Genomic DNA, 15,856 nt, shown 5'->3' with positions numbered 1-15,856 from the left:
TTAATGCGAATCTAATCATACGTACTCAACGAGAACATTAATGTTACGGTAGGTAGCTATTTTTCTCAAGAATGGAGATGGAAACGAGAGAAGAAGAGCAAGAAAAACAGATAATTTTATTGACGGGAATTTAATTAATACAATAAATAGGGACAAACCATTTTATTATAAAAATTAATTTCTGGGACAGTAGAAAATTATAATCTTCTGCTGCCATGTCAAATACGGAAATAGCTTTACGTAGTCGGAGTTAAATAGTTTATATATAATATCGAAAGTTTATGCAATTTATCCAAAGCTGCAAGACAAAAAATTGTTGGGATCGATGCAAGGCGATTGTTGGATGAGTATTTGATAATGGTCTAAAATTAATAAATGAACAAAAGTTTGAGTCTTTCGTGTGAAAGATGTACGAAATTGGTATATAATTTTTGTAAAATATAAAATCAACATTTAAAATGTATTGAGTCGTGAGACAAAAATTAGTATTGATAAAAAAAAAACTTGTTAAAGCCCAACAAAAAAGCGTTGAAGTTAAAAAAAGCCCATGCAAGAGGGGACTGAGAAGGCCGGGCCCAATTTGAAACAACAAAGTTTTTAAAAACAGAACGCCGTCTGTGGGAATCGAACCCACGACCACGTGGTTAAAATCCACGCGCTCTACCAGCTGAGCTAAGACGGCTGTCGAAATTGATCGTATATCGTTTATATAAAACTATTTGTGACATACTTTTATTTACCGAATTGCGAGACATAATCTTTTAGAAATAACTAAAAAGATGTAAAAATCACGATATATGGAGTAAAAGAAAAAAAGAAAGATCAAATGTGTACTTTTCGTTGTGTGGTGCGAAAATGGCCGATGGGAAACTTGCCATAATAAATATTCCAAACAAAAAGTATCTTTGTTTAAGGAGAAAGCTTATGATAAAATTTATAATATGAAAATCATAACTACCCTGCAGCTGAAACAATAACGGAAAAAGAGACAACTGCCCACATATTACAGAATCATGAGCTTATATAGATATAGCAATTGACATTTGTGCTTTTGAATAAACTATTACTCTTATTATATTTAAATAATTTATTATTCATAAATCATATAATATAATATCTAAGTCTAAAATTTTAATATATTTTTATATTTCATATGATGAATGTAGGAATTAATTGCATAAAACTTCGCTTCAATCAACTACATGTGAAATACTATAATTTGATTTTGTTATTTGATTATTGATAATTTGAAAATGGAAAGAACAACAATTTGAAGCAAAATATATGCTCAGAAGATTAGAAACTGAGTTCTGTGGCCCAATTTGAAGATTTACAACAGCCCACAAGAACAGAATTAACAGAAAACAGACACAAAAGCATACTCATATAACATCACAAAACAATCATGATTCAAACGATAGACCGGGTAAGAACCAGGAAATAATACACAACAAATCTATTTATTCATTTTTTTGGGAAAAAAATCTAAGTTTTTTTAGTTAAAGGTGAAGAACCAGTGAGAGGTTACCTTGATATCAAAATCTTAAGATTAAATGTGCACATAAGTCATATTATTGGATGATCAAGTTCTCACAACTATATTACGCCCAAAATAATGTGAAATCGATTCGTATGAATCATCATATAGGCTAAATTATCTCCTCACTAATCTTTCTACTCGTTAAGATTCTAACCCGATGTTCTACAAGATCGACTCGAGTGACCGTTTCGGTTCAACGAGATTCCAACGTCCCACATCCTAGCCATTCATGTATAGAGAAGAAGTTGATTGTTTGTGTCTATATGGTACCGTGGCGACAAAAAGTATGACGCTAAATATAGTATGTGATGAACAACATTTCATTTCATTTTCATTTTCATTTTACAATATATATATATATATATATATATATATATATATTATTACAGTAAGATTCTTAATTTGGAAGCTCAGAAACAAATCCGGGTCAAATGGAGGACCCGATTATGCCAAAAAGATGATCCACGGATCCCCATAAGATCCAAAACCTGCTACACTTGTCCACTGCACCCTTTTTTACTGCTTCACCACTGTTTTACCGGCCTCCGTGAAATTTCCTCAAACAAAGATGAAAACTTTTTGGAGAACCCATATATTATATAATATAATCAGAAAGAAAGCTTCTCTTTGATTTAAAAAAAAAAGAAGAAGAAATAAAGAAAGAAAGCGGGTAATGTGGAATAATTGAGCTGTTTGGTTGTGACCACAAAACAAAAAAAGCTGGGGTCTGATGGGAACAGATCAAATCAAGAATCCCCCTCAATTTTACAATACGTTTGACATGTCCACATCAACAATTCCCTTTTCCAAATATGCCCTCGACCATTTTTCCCTTCTTTTTTAGATATCCTGCCAAGATACCTACCGGAATACGATGCGTATATTAAATTTTGCATAAATAAAACAATGAATTTACATAGGAAACCAACATTTGATTATCCTTTGAATTGTCCTAAGAGGATTTACAAGAGATCAAATACAATTTTCATGTGTGAGCCCCACAAGTTATTTTTACCTAGTATCCCTTGAACGAATCACAATTTTTTGATTTAAATAAGATGGATGAATCCATCATAAAATATGAGAAATTTACATTATATGAGATTGCACTTGAATGGAACAATTTGAATTTGGAGAAAGATCTTTGGTGTATTACATACATAATATTGAATGGAACAATTTGAATTTGGAGAAAGATCTATCCATATATAATTCAAGTGTGTTAAGTGTAAATCCATGAGAAGCGTGGGCTTTGGCGCTTGTAAAAGGTTATTCCTTTATCCAACCAAATCTTCTTTATTCCCCCTTCATCTCATCCAAGAATCGAGATTGTCTGTTTCCACTCAGTCACCACCGGCTGTACAGTAGCTGCATGCTGCACCACTGTAAAATGGGCAGATATTTTTTTAAATGTTCACCCATGAGACAGTTCAATGCTCCAAGAAAGTTAAAAAGGGTTGTTATTTATTGTGAAAAAATAGTGGGTATTTTCTGATGCGATCACATTGGATTTTCTGGGAGAAACTGGGGCAGTGGTTGGTGAAAAAGAGGTGAATAATGGGGTGTACTATTTTTACTTTATAATTCTTTGGTATAAAAAAGAGAAGAGGGAAAAAACAGACGTAACGTATCACTGACAATACTGAGGGTGGGACGAGTTGTGGGCAGTAAAGGTCGCGTCTTTATCAAATTCGTCTCCTTATGCCGTGAAAAACCCGGCCTATAGTCTCCCCACACCGCCCCATCTCCCCTATTTCCCCTTATTAACTATATATATTATATATTAACTGTTATCGCTTGTCTTTTTTATTCATGCCCAAGTTTTTTTCTTTATCATGCACAGGTTTTGGTGCATCCGTAGTTTTGTTATAAAAAACTCAAAATTGAAAATCACTTTTAAAAGTGTGTAAAATTTATTATTATTATTTTTTATATAGATTTTTTGTGATTGATTGTAATATTTTAGAAAGTAAATATGACATGGGAATTGTAATATCAAATAGGGGTAAAAGAGTTGACTGATGACGCTATTCAATGACATCAACTTTTAATATTTTGTAATGTATATATAGTACAGTTGTATTAGTGAACCAAACGATCGATGTGCAATTGTACATGAGGCAACTGTTTAAGAGGATAAAATCAACTTTATTTGGGAAAAAAAATACAATTTCTGTCAATATATTTGTCTTTTATTATTTAATTCTCTGTTTGTCCAATTTAGGTTATAATCTAGTATTTTTTTTATTTTTCATGTAATATATGGATCAGTGTCATATCAGTGCTATGTCCGGAGAAGAGTAAAATAAAAAAAAAATAAAGACATCAGACTAAAACACAAATTTGACAACATAAATGATTAAAAACACAAATAAACAAACCTATAAGACTGAAATTACAATGTTCTTATTTATAATTAAAATTTTTAGAATAAAAAGTCTCAACTTTTGTTACAGCGGTGGAATGTGAGAAAATCCCAATAGTTAAAGGATAATACGCAATTTCCAAGTGGTGGTGGGGTGTGTGGCTTTAGCACAGTATGTTTTTGATGAATGGGTGTCACAGTTGTTGCAAGAAAGTGGAAATACAACAGGGCTGGAAATGGCTAAAAGTAAGCAGTGTGTCACTGTTTCCCATCCCCTATGTAAATAAAATTTGACATGACCATGATAGTTGAAAATAACTAGGTGGATTGCTGGGATTTGGGAAGGTTATAAAATTTCAATGAATAAAAACAGAAAGTTTTAAAATTGCAACATTAATAATTTATTACAAATCTAAAAAATTTTATTATTATGAAAATGAACACGTTATCAATTAGTGAGTATATATTCACACTTTTTATTATACATTTATATACCCATTTTATATATCTATGTATATTATCTCACAGCAAGTTTAGATGTATAATATATCCATTTTTTCAAATGTAAACTGGTATAATAATTTGATTACAATTTAAAAGTTTTGATTAGAGTAGATAATGAAATATGAATTAAGTAATACATATAATACTGTATTTAACTATAATATTGTATTGTGTACCTTATTTGGTCAGACACAAGTGGAGAGTAAACGTCAGCACATTCCTTTTACTACGTCAGAATCACAACCGGAGAAGGGGCGCATTATGAAAAAGCTCAGTTGGGTAATCTTTGTTCACTTCCGTATAACCTTTCTTTTCCAAACCCTCATTCTCTAATCCTTAGAGAAACTAAGGAACTTTGCTCTTTCGTATTTAAAGGTAGCGGATATCATTATAAACTAAGAAATGGGCTATGGGGAAAACCTGGTTTCTCGAGCATTAGCGTAAGCTTTTTCTTTCTTTCTTTCTTCCTAAAGTTGTCTTTCATATTCGATCATCTGTTTTTACTGTAAAGACACAAACTTTGGTGCCCCTTTTCTGGTTTTTGCTGTCCTTGTTATCTTCGTTTGCACTATGATATTTGCACTCTCTATATGCTACATTCTGAACCTGTTGGTTGAGAGAAATGAACTGCCAATTAAATTTCTTGCTGTGTCTGGTTCTAAATTGCTTAAATAGGAGCTGATTTTTGTTTTCTTTCGATTTTTTAGTTCTTTGTGGCATCATATATTTTGACTAAAGTGTTATGATCTTATCTACCATGTGCAGCAATTTGCTGAATTTAAAAATCTTATTTGCTGCTTCATGTATTAATTTCTTCCCTAGATCCGGCACTATTTTGGCAGGCCTTTAAAGTCTCTTTAGTGCCTTCTTTGCCAGCTATATTTTGCTGCTGATTTGAAAGCCCTATTGAGTTTTAGGGTTTGAAAGGCTTTTTACAAGCCAGCTTTGCGGTGGTTTCTCCAATACATAAAAAAATCTTGTTAGTGTTCAGTACTATAGTCTTTGAATGCTTTTTGTTGAGTTACTGTAGTTGGTGCAATTCAGATACTTTTCAAATATCTAACACCCTTTTCTGCAAATTCTTTTTTTAATGTTTGCTGAAATGGATTTTGTAAGTTTGCACCGAAAGTATGTTTAGTTGCATCCCCTCCACAAATTCTGGAGACTGGCCTGATCGAAGTTCAGGCCAGATTTTCATTTTTATTGCACTTGGATGTGCTGATGAACAGAGGCGTTTGTTCGGGGAAATGAAGGAAAGGCAGCGGTGGCGACCTGAAGAGGATGCTTTGTTGCGTGGTTACGTTAAGCAACATGGCCCCAGAGATTGGCACCTTTTGCCAGAGCGCATGAACAAACCTCTGAACAGGGATTCCAAATCCTGCTTAGAAAGGTGGAAGAACTATCTCAAACCCGGGATCAAAAAAGGTTCCCTGACCGAAGAGGAGCAGCGTCTTGTTATACATCTTCAATCTAAACACGGCAATAAATGGAAAAAAATTGCGGCTGAAGTTCCGGGGCGAACTGCCAAGAGACTTGGAAAGTGGTGGGAAGTTTTCAAAGAAAAACAACAGCGGGAACAGAAGGAGAACAACAAGATTATCGAACCGATTGAAGAGGGAAAATACGACCGTATACTGGAGACCTTTGCAGAAAAGCTTGTAAAAGAACGAGCCACTGCCACCCTAGGGATTAAAATGGCAACTTCAAATGGTGGTTTTCTTCATACGGATCCACCCGCACCTTCTGCAGCACTGCCGCCGTGGCTTGCTAGTTCTAGCATGAACACTTCCGCAAGACCACCATCACCATCTGTAACTTTAAGTCTCTCCCCCTCGACTATTACACCCACACCACCAATACCATGGTTGCAAACTGAGAGATTATCCGATAACAATACCCCCTCACACGGTATAAGCAATATGCCCTGTCTTGGGATAGCTCCTCTATCTGGCGAGAATCCATTACTTGCCGAACTCATGGAATGCTGCAGAGATTTAGATGAAGGGCATCATGCTTGGGCGGCGCATAAGAAAGAAGCAGCCTGGAGATTGAAGAGGGTGGAGTTGCAGTTGGAATCGGAGAAAGCATGCCGAAGGAGGGAGAAAATGGAGGATATAGAGGCAAAAGTGAAAGCACTAAGGGAAGAACAGAAAACGGCTCTTGACCGGATTGAATCTGAATATAGAGAACAGCTAGCAAAATTGAGGAGGGAAGCCGAAGTGAAAGAGCAAAAGTTGGCCGAGCAGTGGGTTACAAAGCACTCGCGGCTCACTAACTTTCTCAAACAGATGGGGTGTCGATCAATCGCCACAGAGCATAATGGCCGATGAAGTTTATATTGGTTTCGTGAATTTGGCTTAATTGTGCTCATCCGGTTCACCTATACACTTATTGAGCTTTAATAACTCCATGTTCGTTTCCATAATTTAAGAGGCCAACCACTGTATCAGCTTGAACTACATGATCAGGACTTGAATTTCATCATGACTATATTATTTCTGTTACTTTATAGATGAGTCTTGTAAACGTGTACTATGTTTTGAACTTTGGGAAGGACTGTAAAGGGTTGATGTTTACCGTCGCTAAGAATATGAAAAGATGATTTATGGTTTTATACTTGGGATACACGCAACCACATATACTGGTACACAACTTTAGACTTGATGGATCCGAAAATAACATATGATATGAAACTCTTCCAGTATTGAGTTTTGTCAAGACTTCAAAATTAAGTCAAAATCAATCGAATGCTGCTTGAAATTCAGTAGTTGAACTTATTTTGTTTTGCATTTGATGAGATCCTCAGACATGACATGGTCTACGAGTCACCAGAGTCACCACAGTGCCAAAACTACAAATCCACACAAAACTTCGTTCTGTTGGTATCATTGGAGTTCCCTATTGCAATCCTTCCAATCTTTTGGCCACCATAGTACCCAAAGACTTGCTTTGATGTTGGTCATGCTATACACATTTGAGTTTCACCCGAAAGTTAATTTAGTTTTTCGAGTTAGTTTGGCAAAGGAAATCCGTTAAATTAATGTTTCGGTATGCAAATGCTGTAGTTCCGTTATAGGCCTTAATAAAATTATACACTGTAACAAATAGAACGCAACAAGTGAAATTACATCCTTAAGAGAATACTGTTATATTCTACACTACAACGCCCTGAGATCATAAAGATGAACTGAACTTTCATTGTTAAAAATACCAGTCCATTTTATTTCAGTGTGCAACTGAACAAATCTATATCTTGTTGACAGGAGTGTAGAGGGAATTCTTAGGAAACATCAGTAACTTAAACCTCTGATGGCCATGATGCAGACTTACTGTTTCGAAGATAATAGAAGTCCAAGCTGAGGAACATTTGTTCATCTGCAGCAACCTTATGCGCTCTTACATTCTTCTAATCTTCACTTCAGAAGCAACATTCTTTATCTGAGAAACACAAACAAGCAGCGAAATGAAGTAAATAATTATAAATTGGACTCTGAACCTGGTTACCAAAACATTAGGAAATTGAGATTTAAAATAATTCACAGCAATCAGATGAAAAGGCTTTTCCAACTGCTCATTTACAAACAGCAGCATATAGAGCAACACATTCTAGGAAAAGGCTCTAGATGATTTGCATCACAAGAACTTTGAAAGAACACAAGTTCGAGGATTATGAAAATAATATAACCAATTCAAGAGGAAGCTCCACCTATCCTCAGGCACCAAGGACGAGCCTTAAAGTTGAGGGGACACGAAACCAAGGGCACATATAAGATACAACCGACATGAAGTCAGTATTTCTTTATTGGGGGGACAAACTAAAATTCTGAGACAATGGGAAAATTAAAATACAAATGGGATCACCCCATCTGGTTCCATAATGCCAACCGTACATATGTAGTAGCCTTGCTCTGGAGTTGAAATTCATAAACTTCTTTTGGGATCACATTATATCGAGTACCTCGTAGTGGTACTGCTCCAGTCATAAAGCATTTAACTAAACAAGAAAACATATACTTCCAAGAAATTGATAAATTTAAACGAACAAAAGTAAAGGTTGTGTATGATGTATACAAGTGAAAAACACCGTGCTTTGAGGTTCATAACAAGCATAACCAATCTTGCTGGAACTACAAATAGAAAAATAAATGAAATAAATTACCTCGTCTTTGACGTGTGTAGAACTTTGTAAAAGGAGGGATTAACTTGACCATCGAGTCTTCTGATTTTGTGTCATTGTCACAATAACCTTGCTCCGTGCTCTCGGCAAACTTAAGCTGCTTCCCAACAGATTTAAGGACATAATTCTTTCTGAAACTTAACCTGTATGGTGGAGACGCATCAAACGACTTGATGCTGCTTAATCCTGAATCATCACAAATACTATCTGGCCCTAAACTACCGCTTTGCAACCCTACTTTTTGGGAAATATCCATGTGATTATGATCACCATGAGGTAGAATTGCTTCTCTATGCTGTGTTTCACTCTTTCTCTTTCTTAGTATGGATGGAGTATTTGGAAAACTTTTTGCCGCAAATTTCAGAATAGATTCAGGAGTTTGTAAAAGTGATCTACCACCTGTTACACTTGGGGGAGTAAGAAAAGTATTAGGTGGCATTTCTAAACTAATGTCTGAGTCAGACTGCATCAAGGAATTATTTTGAAAATTAGAATCTTGCTGGAGATAATTGTCCAAATAAGGTGGCGCATAATATAGTGTTCCCTGTATTGGAAAATCATTAGGTGATGGTTCTCCAAGTGTCTGGCATCTATCAACTTCACCATATGTTCCATGTCTCTCAATCTCAGATTCTATGTTTGATTGGATAGTATCTGCTTCTGATGGGAACACCTCACTTTTAGTGAGCTCAGAATTGGTAAACTTGCTCTGCCAATTAACAGTTGAGGCATCAGTAGTCTTTGGATCATCCTGCCGAACAACAGTTGAGGCAGTAAGATCAGGATTCTCTGTCGTTTTCCCTGTATGATCCCTCGCATCTTCAACTTTATCAATATCTGTGGGTCCAGACGAAGCTAAGGCAGTTATTTCAAATCCTTTATCTGAAACAAAATGTTCTCCAACTAAAGCCATTCTATTGATTTCCCTGGCACCATTTTGGGTGACATGTTTAGCAACTGGAGGAAGGTTCCCAGTGGCCAGATAGAAATCTAACTTCTTCTTCAGAGAGCTGTTCCAGTGATTCTTGATTGCATTATCAGTTCTGCAAATGAAAAATCCAGCCACTATATGGTTCAGAATATCAATCGTAAACAGTACCTGAACCCTTAGTTTTGTTTATGTAAAAAGATAATCTGGTAGGCGACATGACCCACCAGGAGATGAAAAATACCATCTCGGATAGGCCTTATCCAGCCTACTCCAGGATTGGAGCAGTAAAATTATGTAAGAGGTCTGTTTTTACATATGCACTCAATGGGCCAACGTCTGTTCATGGGAATAAATTTAAATAATATAATGGCTAAAACTTTCTGCTGTTATAGCCAAGTAAAAGGTAATCACATACTGATTCAACCAATTAATCAGAACACCAACTTGCTATGCATGTTGAACATTACAAGAAGCGGAGGCAAGAAATCAGTAACGAAGCTCATAATGATGGTGGCACAAGTAAAATATACAAAAATCTACATGTTGGCATGACAAGCTACAAATAAAAAAAAGCCAATCAACCGAAACATTTGATAATCATAAAAGCTCATAGTGAATACTCCCAATACAAAAAACCTGCCTTTCTAAATTATGTTCATTTTCTGCATACAACATACTAACTTTCAAGACGAAAAATTGAAGAAAATGTTTTACATCAGCATAGTTTTTCTTTTTCGACAAAGTCACATGGAAAATTTTAAAAAGGCTGTGAATTTAACCATAAAAGTCAAAAGTTAAAATCAATAACACACACTTGACAATACAGGCTACAATTAAGAGGGAAATCATATGAAATTCCAATCTTGCTCTTAAAAATATTACGATGGTGGAATGCTAATACCTTCCAGGTAGAAGTTTAGCTAATTCAGCCCATTTATTCCCATGAATTCGATGAGCATTAAGCAAAGAAATTTCCTCCTCCAAAGTCCAAGCCTCCTTCTTAATACGTGGATTCAAATGATTGTGCCACCTGAACATTGTCAAAGAAATGGGTTCGCCCTTGTCTAGTGAATACATAAGAAAATTTGGAAGTGCAGCACATTAAGAAAATCAGAACCTCCAGAAATCGCTTGATCCACCAGATATTGCAAAAGTTTTTAAGCTGTACATAGTTAAATTTCCTAGGCTTCACTCCTCTATAATATCTTAAATTTAAAGGTAAGGAAAGTCATTCAGTATTTTATTAAAGTCTCACTCTTGGTAATAAATCACTGGGTAAGTTTCACTGTCACTCATTTTTAAAGATCTTAACATGCTAGGCTTCAAAAAATGAAATCACCTGTACATGAAGGTGTGTGCAACTCACATGTTTTACAAGTTAAACAGATGGAGCAAACATGAGGGTGTGAAAGCACAAAACTAACAACTATATACAATTGGATGAACAGCTCACTCGTATCTAGATCAAAATGATAGGATCAAAAGCAGGTGATAGCTGAAACATGTAGACCAACCTTACAGTTCCAAGAACAGGCCAACTGAGAGGAGGTATTTATATATTACAGCCAAAACTTATGAAAGGACATCTTTTGAGTCCTAGGTGCACAGGCTTTGGCCTTGTTTTGGTCATTCGATAATAGAATTCACAACTTTTCAAATATTCAATTATGGTGAAAGGTGAATCGATCATCAGATATTCACATCAAAGTATTATCCCATAGGTAACATTTGTAATGTTACCTCTCACGACACTGCTTTCCAATTCGACCAGGCAATGACTTTGCTATGACTGACCATTTTGTAGGTCCATATTTAGCTACCAGTTCTGTAATTTTCTCATCCTCCTGAAAGTAATATGAGCAGTACAATTTTTGAATCACAAACGTGTAAGATCATGATAGAACATTTCAACAGCAAAGCAATTAGTACCACGACAGAAATTTTAACTGCCGACCTCTTGAGTCCAGGGACCTTTAACAAGTTCTGGATTAAGAACTTTTTGCCATCGATGTAAGCACTGCACTTCTGATCTATTTGGAAAGAACTCGGCTGCATGAACATCAATGTGACAGGATGCATGCATTGAGAAGTAATCCAGTGGTGTGGAAGCATATCAATCATAAGACACAACGTGAATGAACATGAGTAAATTGTTGAACTTCGCTACATAATTACTAAATATATTTACCATATTACATCTCACCTCACCGGAGGCCACCTTTGATAAAGTATCTTGAGGATTGGATGGGTACATATCAAACTAATGTTTGTTTCTCTGGTTTCAAATATAGCCATTTTCTTCAACCAACATCTATAGATATAATAATTCAAAAAATTGTGACTGAAATTTATTATGGGCTCAAGGATGTTGGGCCTAGATAGATAATCAGGAAAACTCTTCTAATTCAGAAGAATATACTAGAAGAAGAAACTTGAGTAAGGGGAGAGAAAAACAAATATATGAGGCTAGAGTTGGTTATAGGAAAGGCATTCTAGCAGGTTGCTTGTTTGGTTAGCTTCGGGCTAGGGCAAGGTGAGAGAGTGACTTTCTTCTTGTATAATCATTTAATCCTTGGCTGGGTGTTTAAGTCCGATTAATTTTCTTTTTTGATAAATCTATTTTCGGTCCTATTCTTGTTATTCCTCGTTGTTTGATTTATGTGGTAGTATAAAAAGTACACATTAATAAGACCAAGTATTTAAGTAGTACAAGATATGATAATTGGGAAATGAAACATATTTCTTAATTCCACAAGCAATTTCATAAATGGTTTTTCCATGACACCAGCTTATAGTAAGCAATTTATTGAAATACAACCAAATACTAAAATGGAATTACTAAATCAGAAATCCAATTGAAAATGAAAATAGAGATCAAAGTGCAAACTGCACCATAAAAGTGAGCAATTTTGAAAGATTATACCTATTTTCTTCCAACACTTCCCTCTGAAAGCTGTAACAGCTCTTTTTAGTGTATCATCCTGAAGAAAAATCTCCGATACATTTATTAATTGTAAGCACATTAACTTCAACTTGAAGGTTGTAAATTTTTAAACAAAAAGACATATATCACTTCATGAGCTTCTGCTGATTGTTTAGCTCTAATAGAAACAAATTCTTACCTCCTCTCTAGTCCAACCTCCCTTTGCTCTTCTAATTGGACCAGTAGTTCTTCTGCAAAAGCAAACATGGGGCTTGAGTTTTAGGTTTATCAAACCACAGTTTTAGGCTTTAAAATGCAAGACACCATACAAAGCATGCAATTTACTATATAGTGTACTAAACTAACGAATAAAAGCTGTAGTCCCACGCTTGATACCAGAGTATGACCAAAATCAGATACACGAGAAATAGGTTGTAGAATTGATGATGCACAATCTTAGTAAAGCTAAATTACCCTGTAAGATTTCACTCTGTATTCAATGCTGGAGAGGATTTTTATTGGTTGATGAATGTGTCTCATAAACAGTCCATTATCCTAGGTGTACTACACTAACAAATAAAAGCAGTACTCCCGTGCTTGATACCAGAGTATGACCAAAATAAGATACATGAGAAATAGGTTGTAGAATTGATGGTACACAATCTTAGCAAAGCTAAATTACCCTGTAAGATTTCACTCTGTATTCAATGCTGGAGAGGATATTTATTGGTTAATAAATGTGTATCCTAAATAGACAGTTATCCAAGGTGATAATAGCATTTTATCATCGTGACCTCTTTTTTATTAAAATTTAATTCTGATATTTTATCAATCCTATGACACGGTTAAACTGTATATTTCTACGGGAGAGGATTCAGAAATTGCTTAAATCAGATTAAGGAGTTAAAGCTAACATCTTGAACATTCATTCCAAAATGGGGAACTCTCAGTCTATTCACAAGAAAGCAAAGCATCGTAACCAAACTAACTTATGTGCTAAAGCTTTAGCTCAATGCGATATGTATAACCTTCCTGATATGCATAATTATGATCACATGGAAGAAAGTGATAATCGACAGGAAAAACCCAATCCCAACCCCCACCACCCCACCACCCCCCACCACCACCCAAAAAAAAAAAGAGCTATTCTCTTAACATTCTTTCCAAAATGTGGAACTCTCAGTCTATTTACGTAAGAAAGTAAAGCATAATAACGAAACTAACTTACATGCTAAAGATTTAGCTCAATGCGATACGTACAGCTTACCTGGTATGCATAATTATGATTACATGCAAGAAATGATGAGCGACGATTGGCAGGAAAAAAACCCATTCCCAAAAAAAAAGAGAATTATTCTTTCTTAACAACCACACTCCCTCATAGATGACCCGCATAAAACATATTGGAAGCATCAACAAATAAGCATTGGATAAAGAAGCACTGCAGTGATACAATGAAAAGGATACGATAAAAGACCAAGGGATCACATTTAGAATCAGAAAACACACAAAGTAAGAGTGACATTTCTATGACAATATGAAAGACATAAAACAAATACGTCACTGAAACACTAAAATAGAACAAGTCATGACAGCAATACCTATGAGCTGACGAAATGCTGGTGGGACTTCTTACACTGGGTGACTTCACAGCAGTGTTGGCTGTGTTGCTACTGTTCTCAGAAACTGAAGATCTCGAAGCAGCTGTAGATTGCTTATTCTCAAGGCTAAATTCATCTGGTTTCTCCTCTGCCATTTAATCCCTCAAACTCATAGCCTCTCAAAATCCCCCAACTTCCTAAATTCAAAACACAATAAATTTACAGCACTATCATAAACTAATCAAATCAGACAAAAACCTTAAGCCTAAAACCAAAATTTCTCAAGCATAAGCTAAATCCGGATCTCAAAAACCAAATAACAATCCACAAAAAAGTCTAAATCAGAAAAGAATAACTTAAAAACTCACCAAACAAAAAAAAACTAAGATAAACATATAAATGGGCACGTCGATTAATCTAAATTTTAAACTGGCGAAAGAGATGGTCAAAATGGATCAGATGGCAAGTCCAAGAAATTAGTTACAAATTCAAAGAAATTGAATTCAATTTCAGAATCTTAAAAGAACACGATAGCTAATATCACGAACAGAAAATCAATCTCAGCGAATTCTTGAGCCCAAAGAAAACAGAAAATCTACGAATTTAGAGAGAGAAATTACCGAGCTGCGGAAGACCTTTGTCTGTTGAATATGAGCGAGAAATGGAGTAAAAATATTATATAATCTCTTTTGTATGTAACGAATACTTACGAAGCAAAGGCTTCTTAACGGCGTCAATTAACGCCGTCGATTCCAGGCTATCAAACGGAAGTGTGACTGAGACGGTTGTTGACGTTTGTCCGTTGCCCTTCGGAATGAGTTTGAACCTCAAACGGCACATTTCTTTAGTTAAGCCACTAGTTAATCTGCCAGGATTTTATACAGGCCGTTGGATCAGAAATAGATGGTCCAGATTCAATGGATTTAAAGAATATTGATTATTCGGTCACCGAGTCGGATGTAATAAGGTGGGTGTGAGTGTTTCCACTTGTACGACATTCGATCGGGCCATGATTTGTGATTCTTCTTGGTGGGTAACATGAAGACCGTTGGATTATCATGAGTAAAGGAAGCTCTAACGGCTGGGATTAATGCAACTGTATAATCAATTTAGTTAATCATTTTGAGTAGATATGCAACCCTGATTTTGATTTGAAAAATATAATTATTTGTTCCACATTATGAAAAACAAAGTAGGTCTTTTTTGAGACGGTCTCACGAATCTTTATATTTGAGGCATCTCAACCCTATCGATATTCACAATGAAAAGTAATACTCTTAGCATAAAAAGTAATACTTTTTCATGGATGACCCAAATAAGATATTCATCTCACAAAATACGACCCGTTAGACCGTCTCACACAAGTTTTTGTCATAAAAAAATTGGTGTGTCTCTGTTGTAAATGTGAAATAGATGAAAATATAACTTAAGAAAATTTTTAATTGATCGTTGTCATAAGTTGATATGAACGTTAAAAACATCGAATTTAGAAGACATGAAAATAAAATTCAAACAACTATTCCTACACAAGATTTATATTTACAAAATCAAGAGTAACCAAAATATACATAAAAGAGGAATAAAAAAGCAAAATTTACTTGAAATAAAACCTAGAAAAACTTATGTACTAAATGAAAAATGTCAATAAAAATCTAAAGAGATCTTGCAAATCAAACTATATTTACGAAGCATTTGTTGCCCATTTATTATGTAGTGACGGCGAGAAAAACAATTTTTAACTCATAAGAAGATGTTTGAATAAACTTATTTTAAATAATTTATAAGCTCCTAGTTTTGAGATCCTATAAATTATAA

General features: G+C 35.1%; 2 protein-coding genes and 1 non-coding gene across 6 annotated transcripts; 1 reads left to right on the top strand and 2 right to left on the bottom strand.

Annotated features, from left to right (window-relative positions):
• Positions 1-609: 609 nt before the first annotated feature.
• Positions 610-682, bottom strand: TRNAK-UUU (transfer RNA lysine (anticodon UUU)). The gene has a single exon. It is a non-coding gene; the product is annotated as a tRNA-Lys (tRNA).
• A 3,920-nt stretch (positions 683-4,602) lies between these two features.
• LOC142546377 (transcription factor AS1) lies at positions 4,603-7,023 on the top strand. 3 transcript variants are annotated; one of them, XM_075654062.1, is made up of 3 exons: positions 4,670-4,688; positions 4,785-4,849; positions 5,639-7,023. In XM_075654062.1, exon 3 carries the CDS (start codon positions 5,657-5,659, stop codon positions 6,737-6,739), a length of 1,083 nt encoding a protein of 360 aa, XP_075510177.1. In that variant the 5' UTR covers positions 4,670-4,688; positions 4,785-4,849; positions 5,639-5,656; the 3' UTR covers positions 6,740-7,023. The 3 variants fall into 3 exon arrangements, with proteins under 3 accessions (XP_075510175.1, XP_075510177.1, XP_075510176.1); XM_075654060.1 differs by having other exon boundaries at positions 4,603-4,688; positions 4,785-7,023; XM_075654061.1 differs by lacking the exon at positions 4,670-4,688 and having other exon boundaries at positions 4,716-4,849; positions 5,526-7,023.
• A 448-nt stretch (positions 7,024-7,471) lies between these two features.
• Positions 7,472-14,838, bottom strand: LOC142546376 (transcription factor MYB3R-3-like). 2 transcript variants are annotated; one of them, XM_075654058.1, is made up of 9 exons: positions 14,662-14,838; positions 14,042-14,238; positions 12,640-12,691; positions 12,441-12,498; positions 11,472-11,566; positions 11,258-11,361; positions 10,419-10,547; positions 8,569-9,629; positions 7,472-7,847 (listed from the first exon to the last, which is right to left on the bottom strand). In XM_075654058.1, exons 2-9 carry the CDS (start codon positions 14,194-14,196, stop codon positions 7,828-7,830), a joined length of 1,674 nt encoding a protein of 557 aa, XP_075510173.1. In that variant the 5' UTR covers positions 14,197-14,238; positions 14,662-14,838; the 3' UTR covers positions 7,472-7,827. The 2 variants fall into 2 exon arrangements, with proteins under 2 accessions (XP_075510173.1, XP_075510174.1); XM_075654059.1 differs by having other exon boundaries at positions 14,042-14,234; positions 14,662-14,723.
• Positions 14,839-15,856: the final 1,018 nt, after the last annotated feature.

This window comes from Primulina tabacum, chromosome 5, assembly GCF_025594145.1.
Source record: "Primulina tabacum isolate GXHZ01 chromosome 5, ASM2559414v2, whole genome shotgun sequence".
NCBI classification, from domain to species: Eukaryota; Viridiplantae; Streptophyta; class Magnoliopsida; order Lamiales; family Gesneriaceae; genus Primulina; species Primulina tabacum.
The sequence above is the reverse complement of the archived record's forward strand: the minus strand, read 5'-3'. Positions and strand labels throughout refer to the sequence as shown.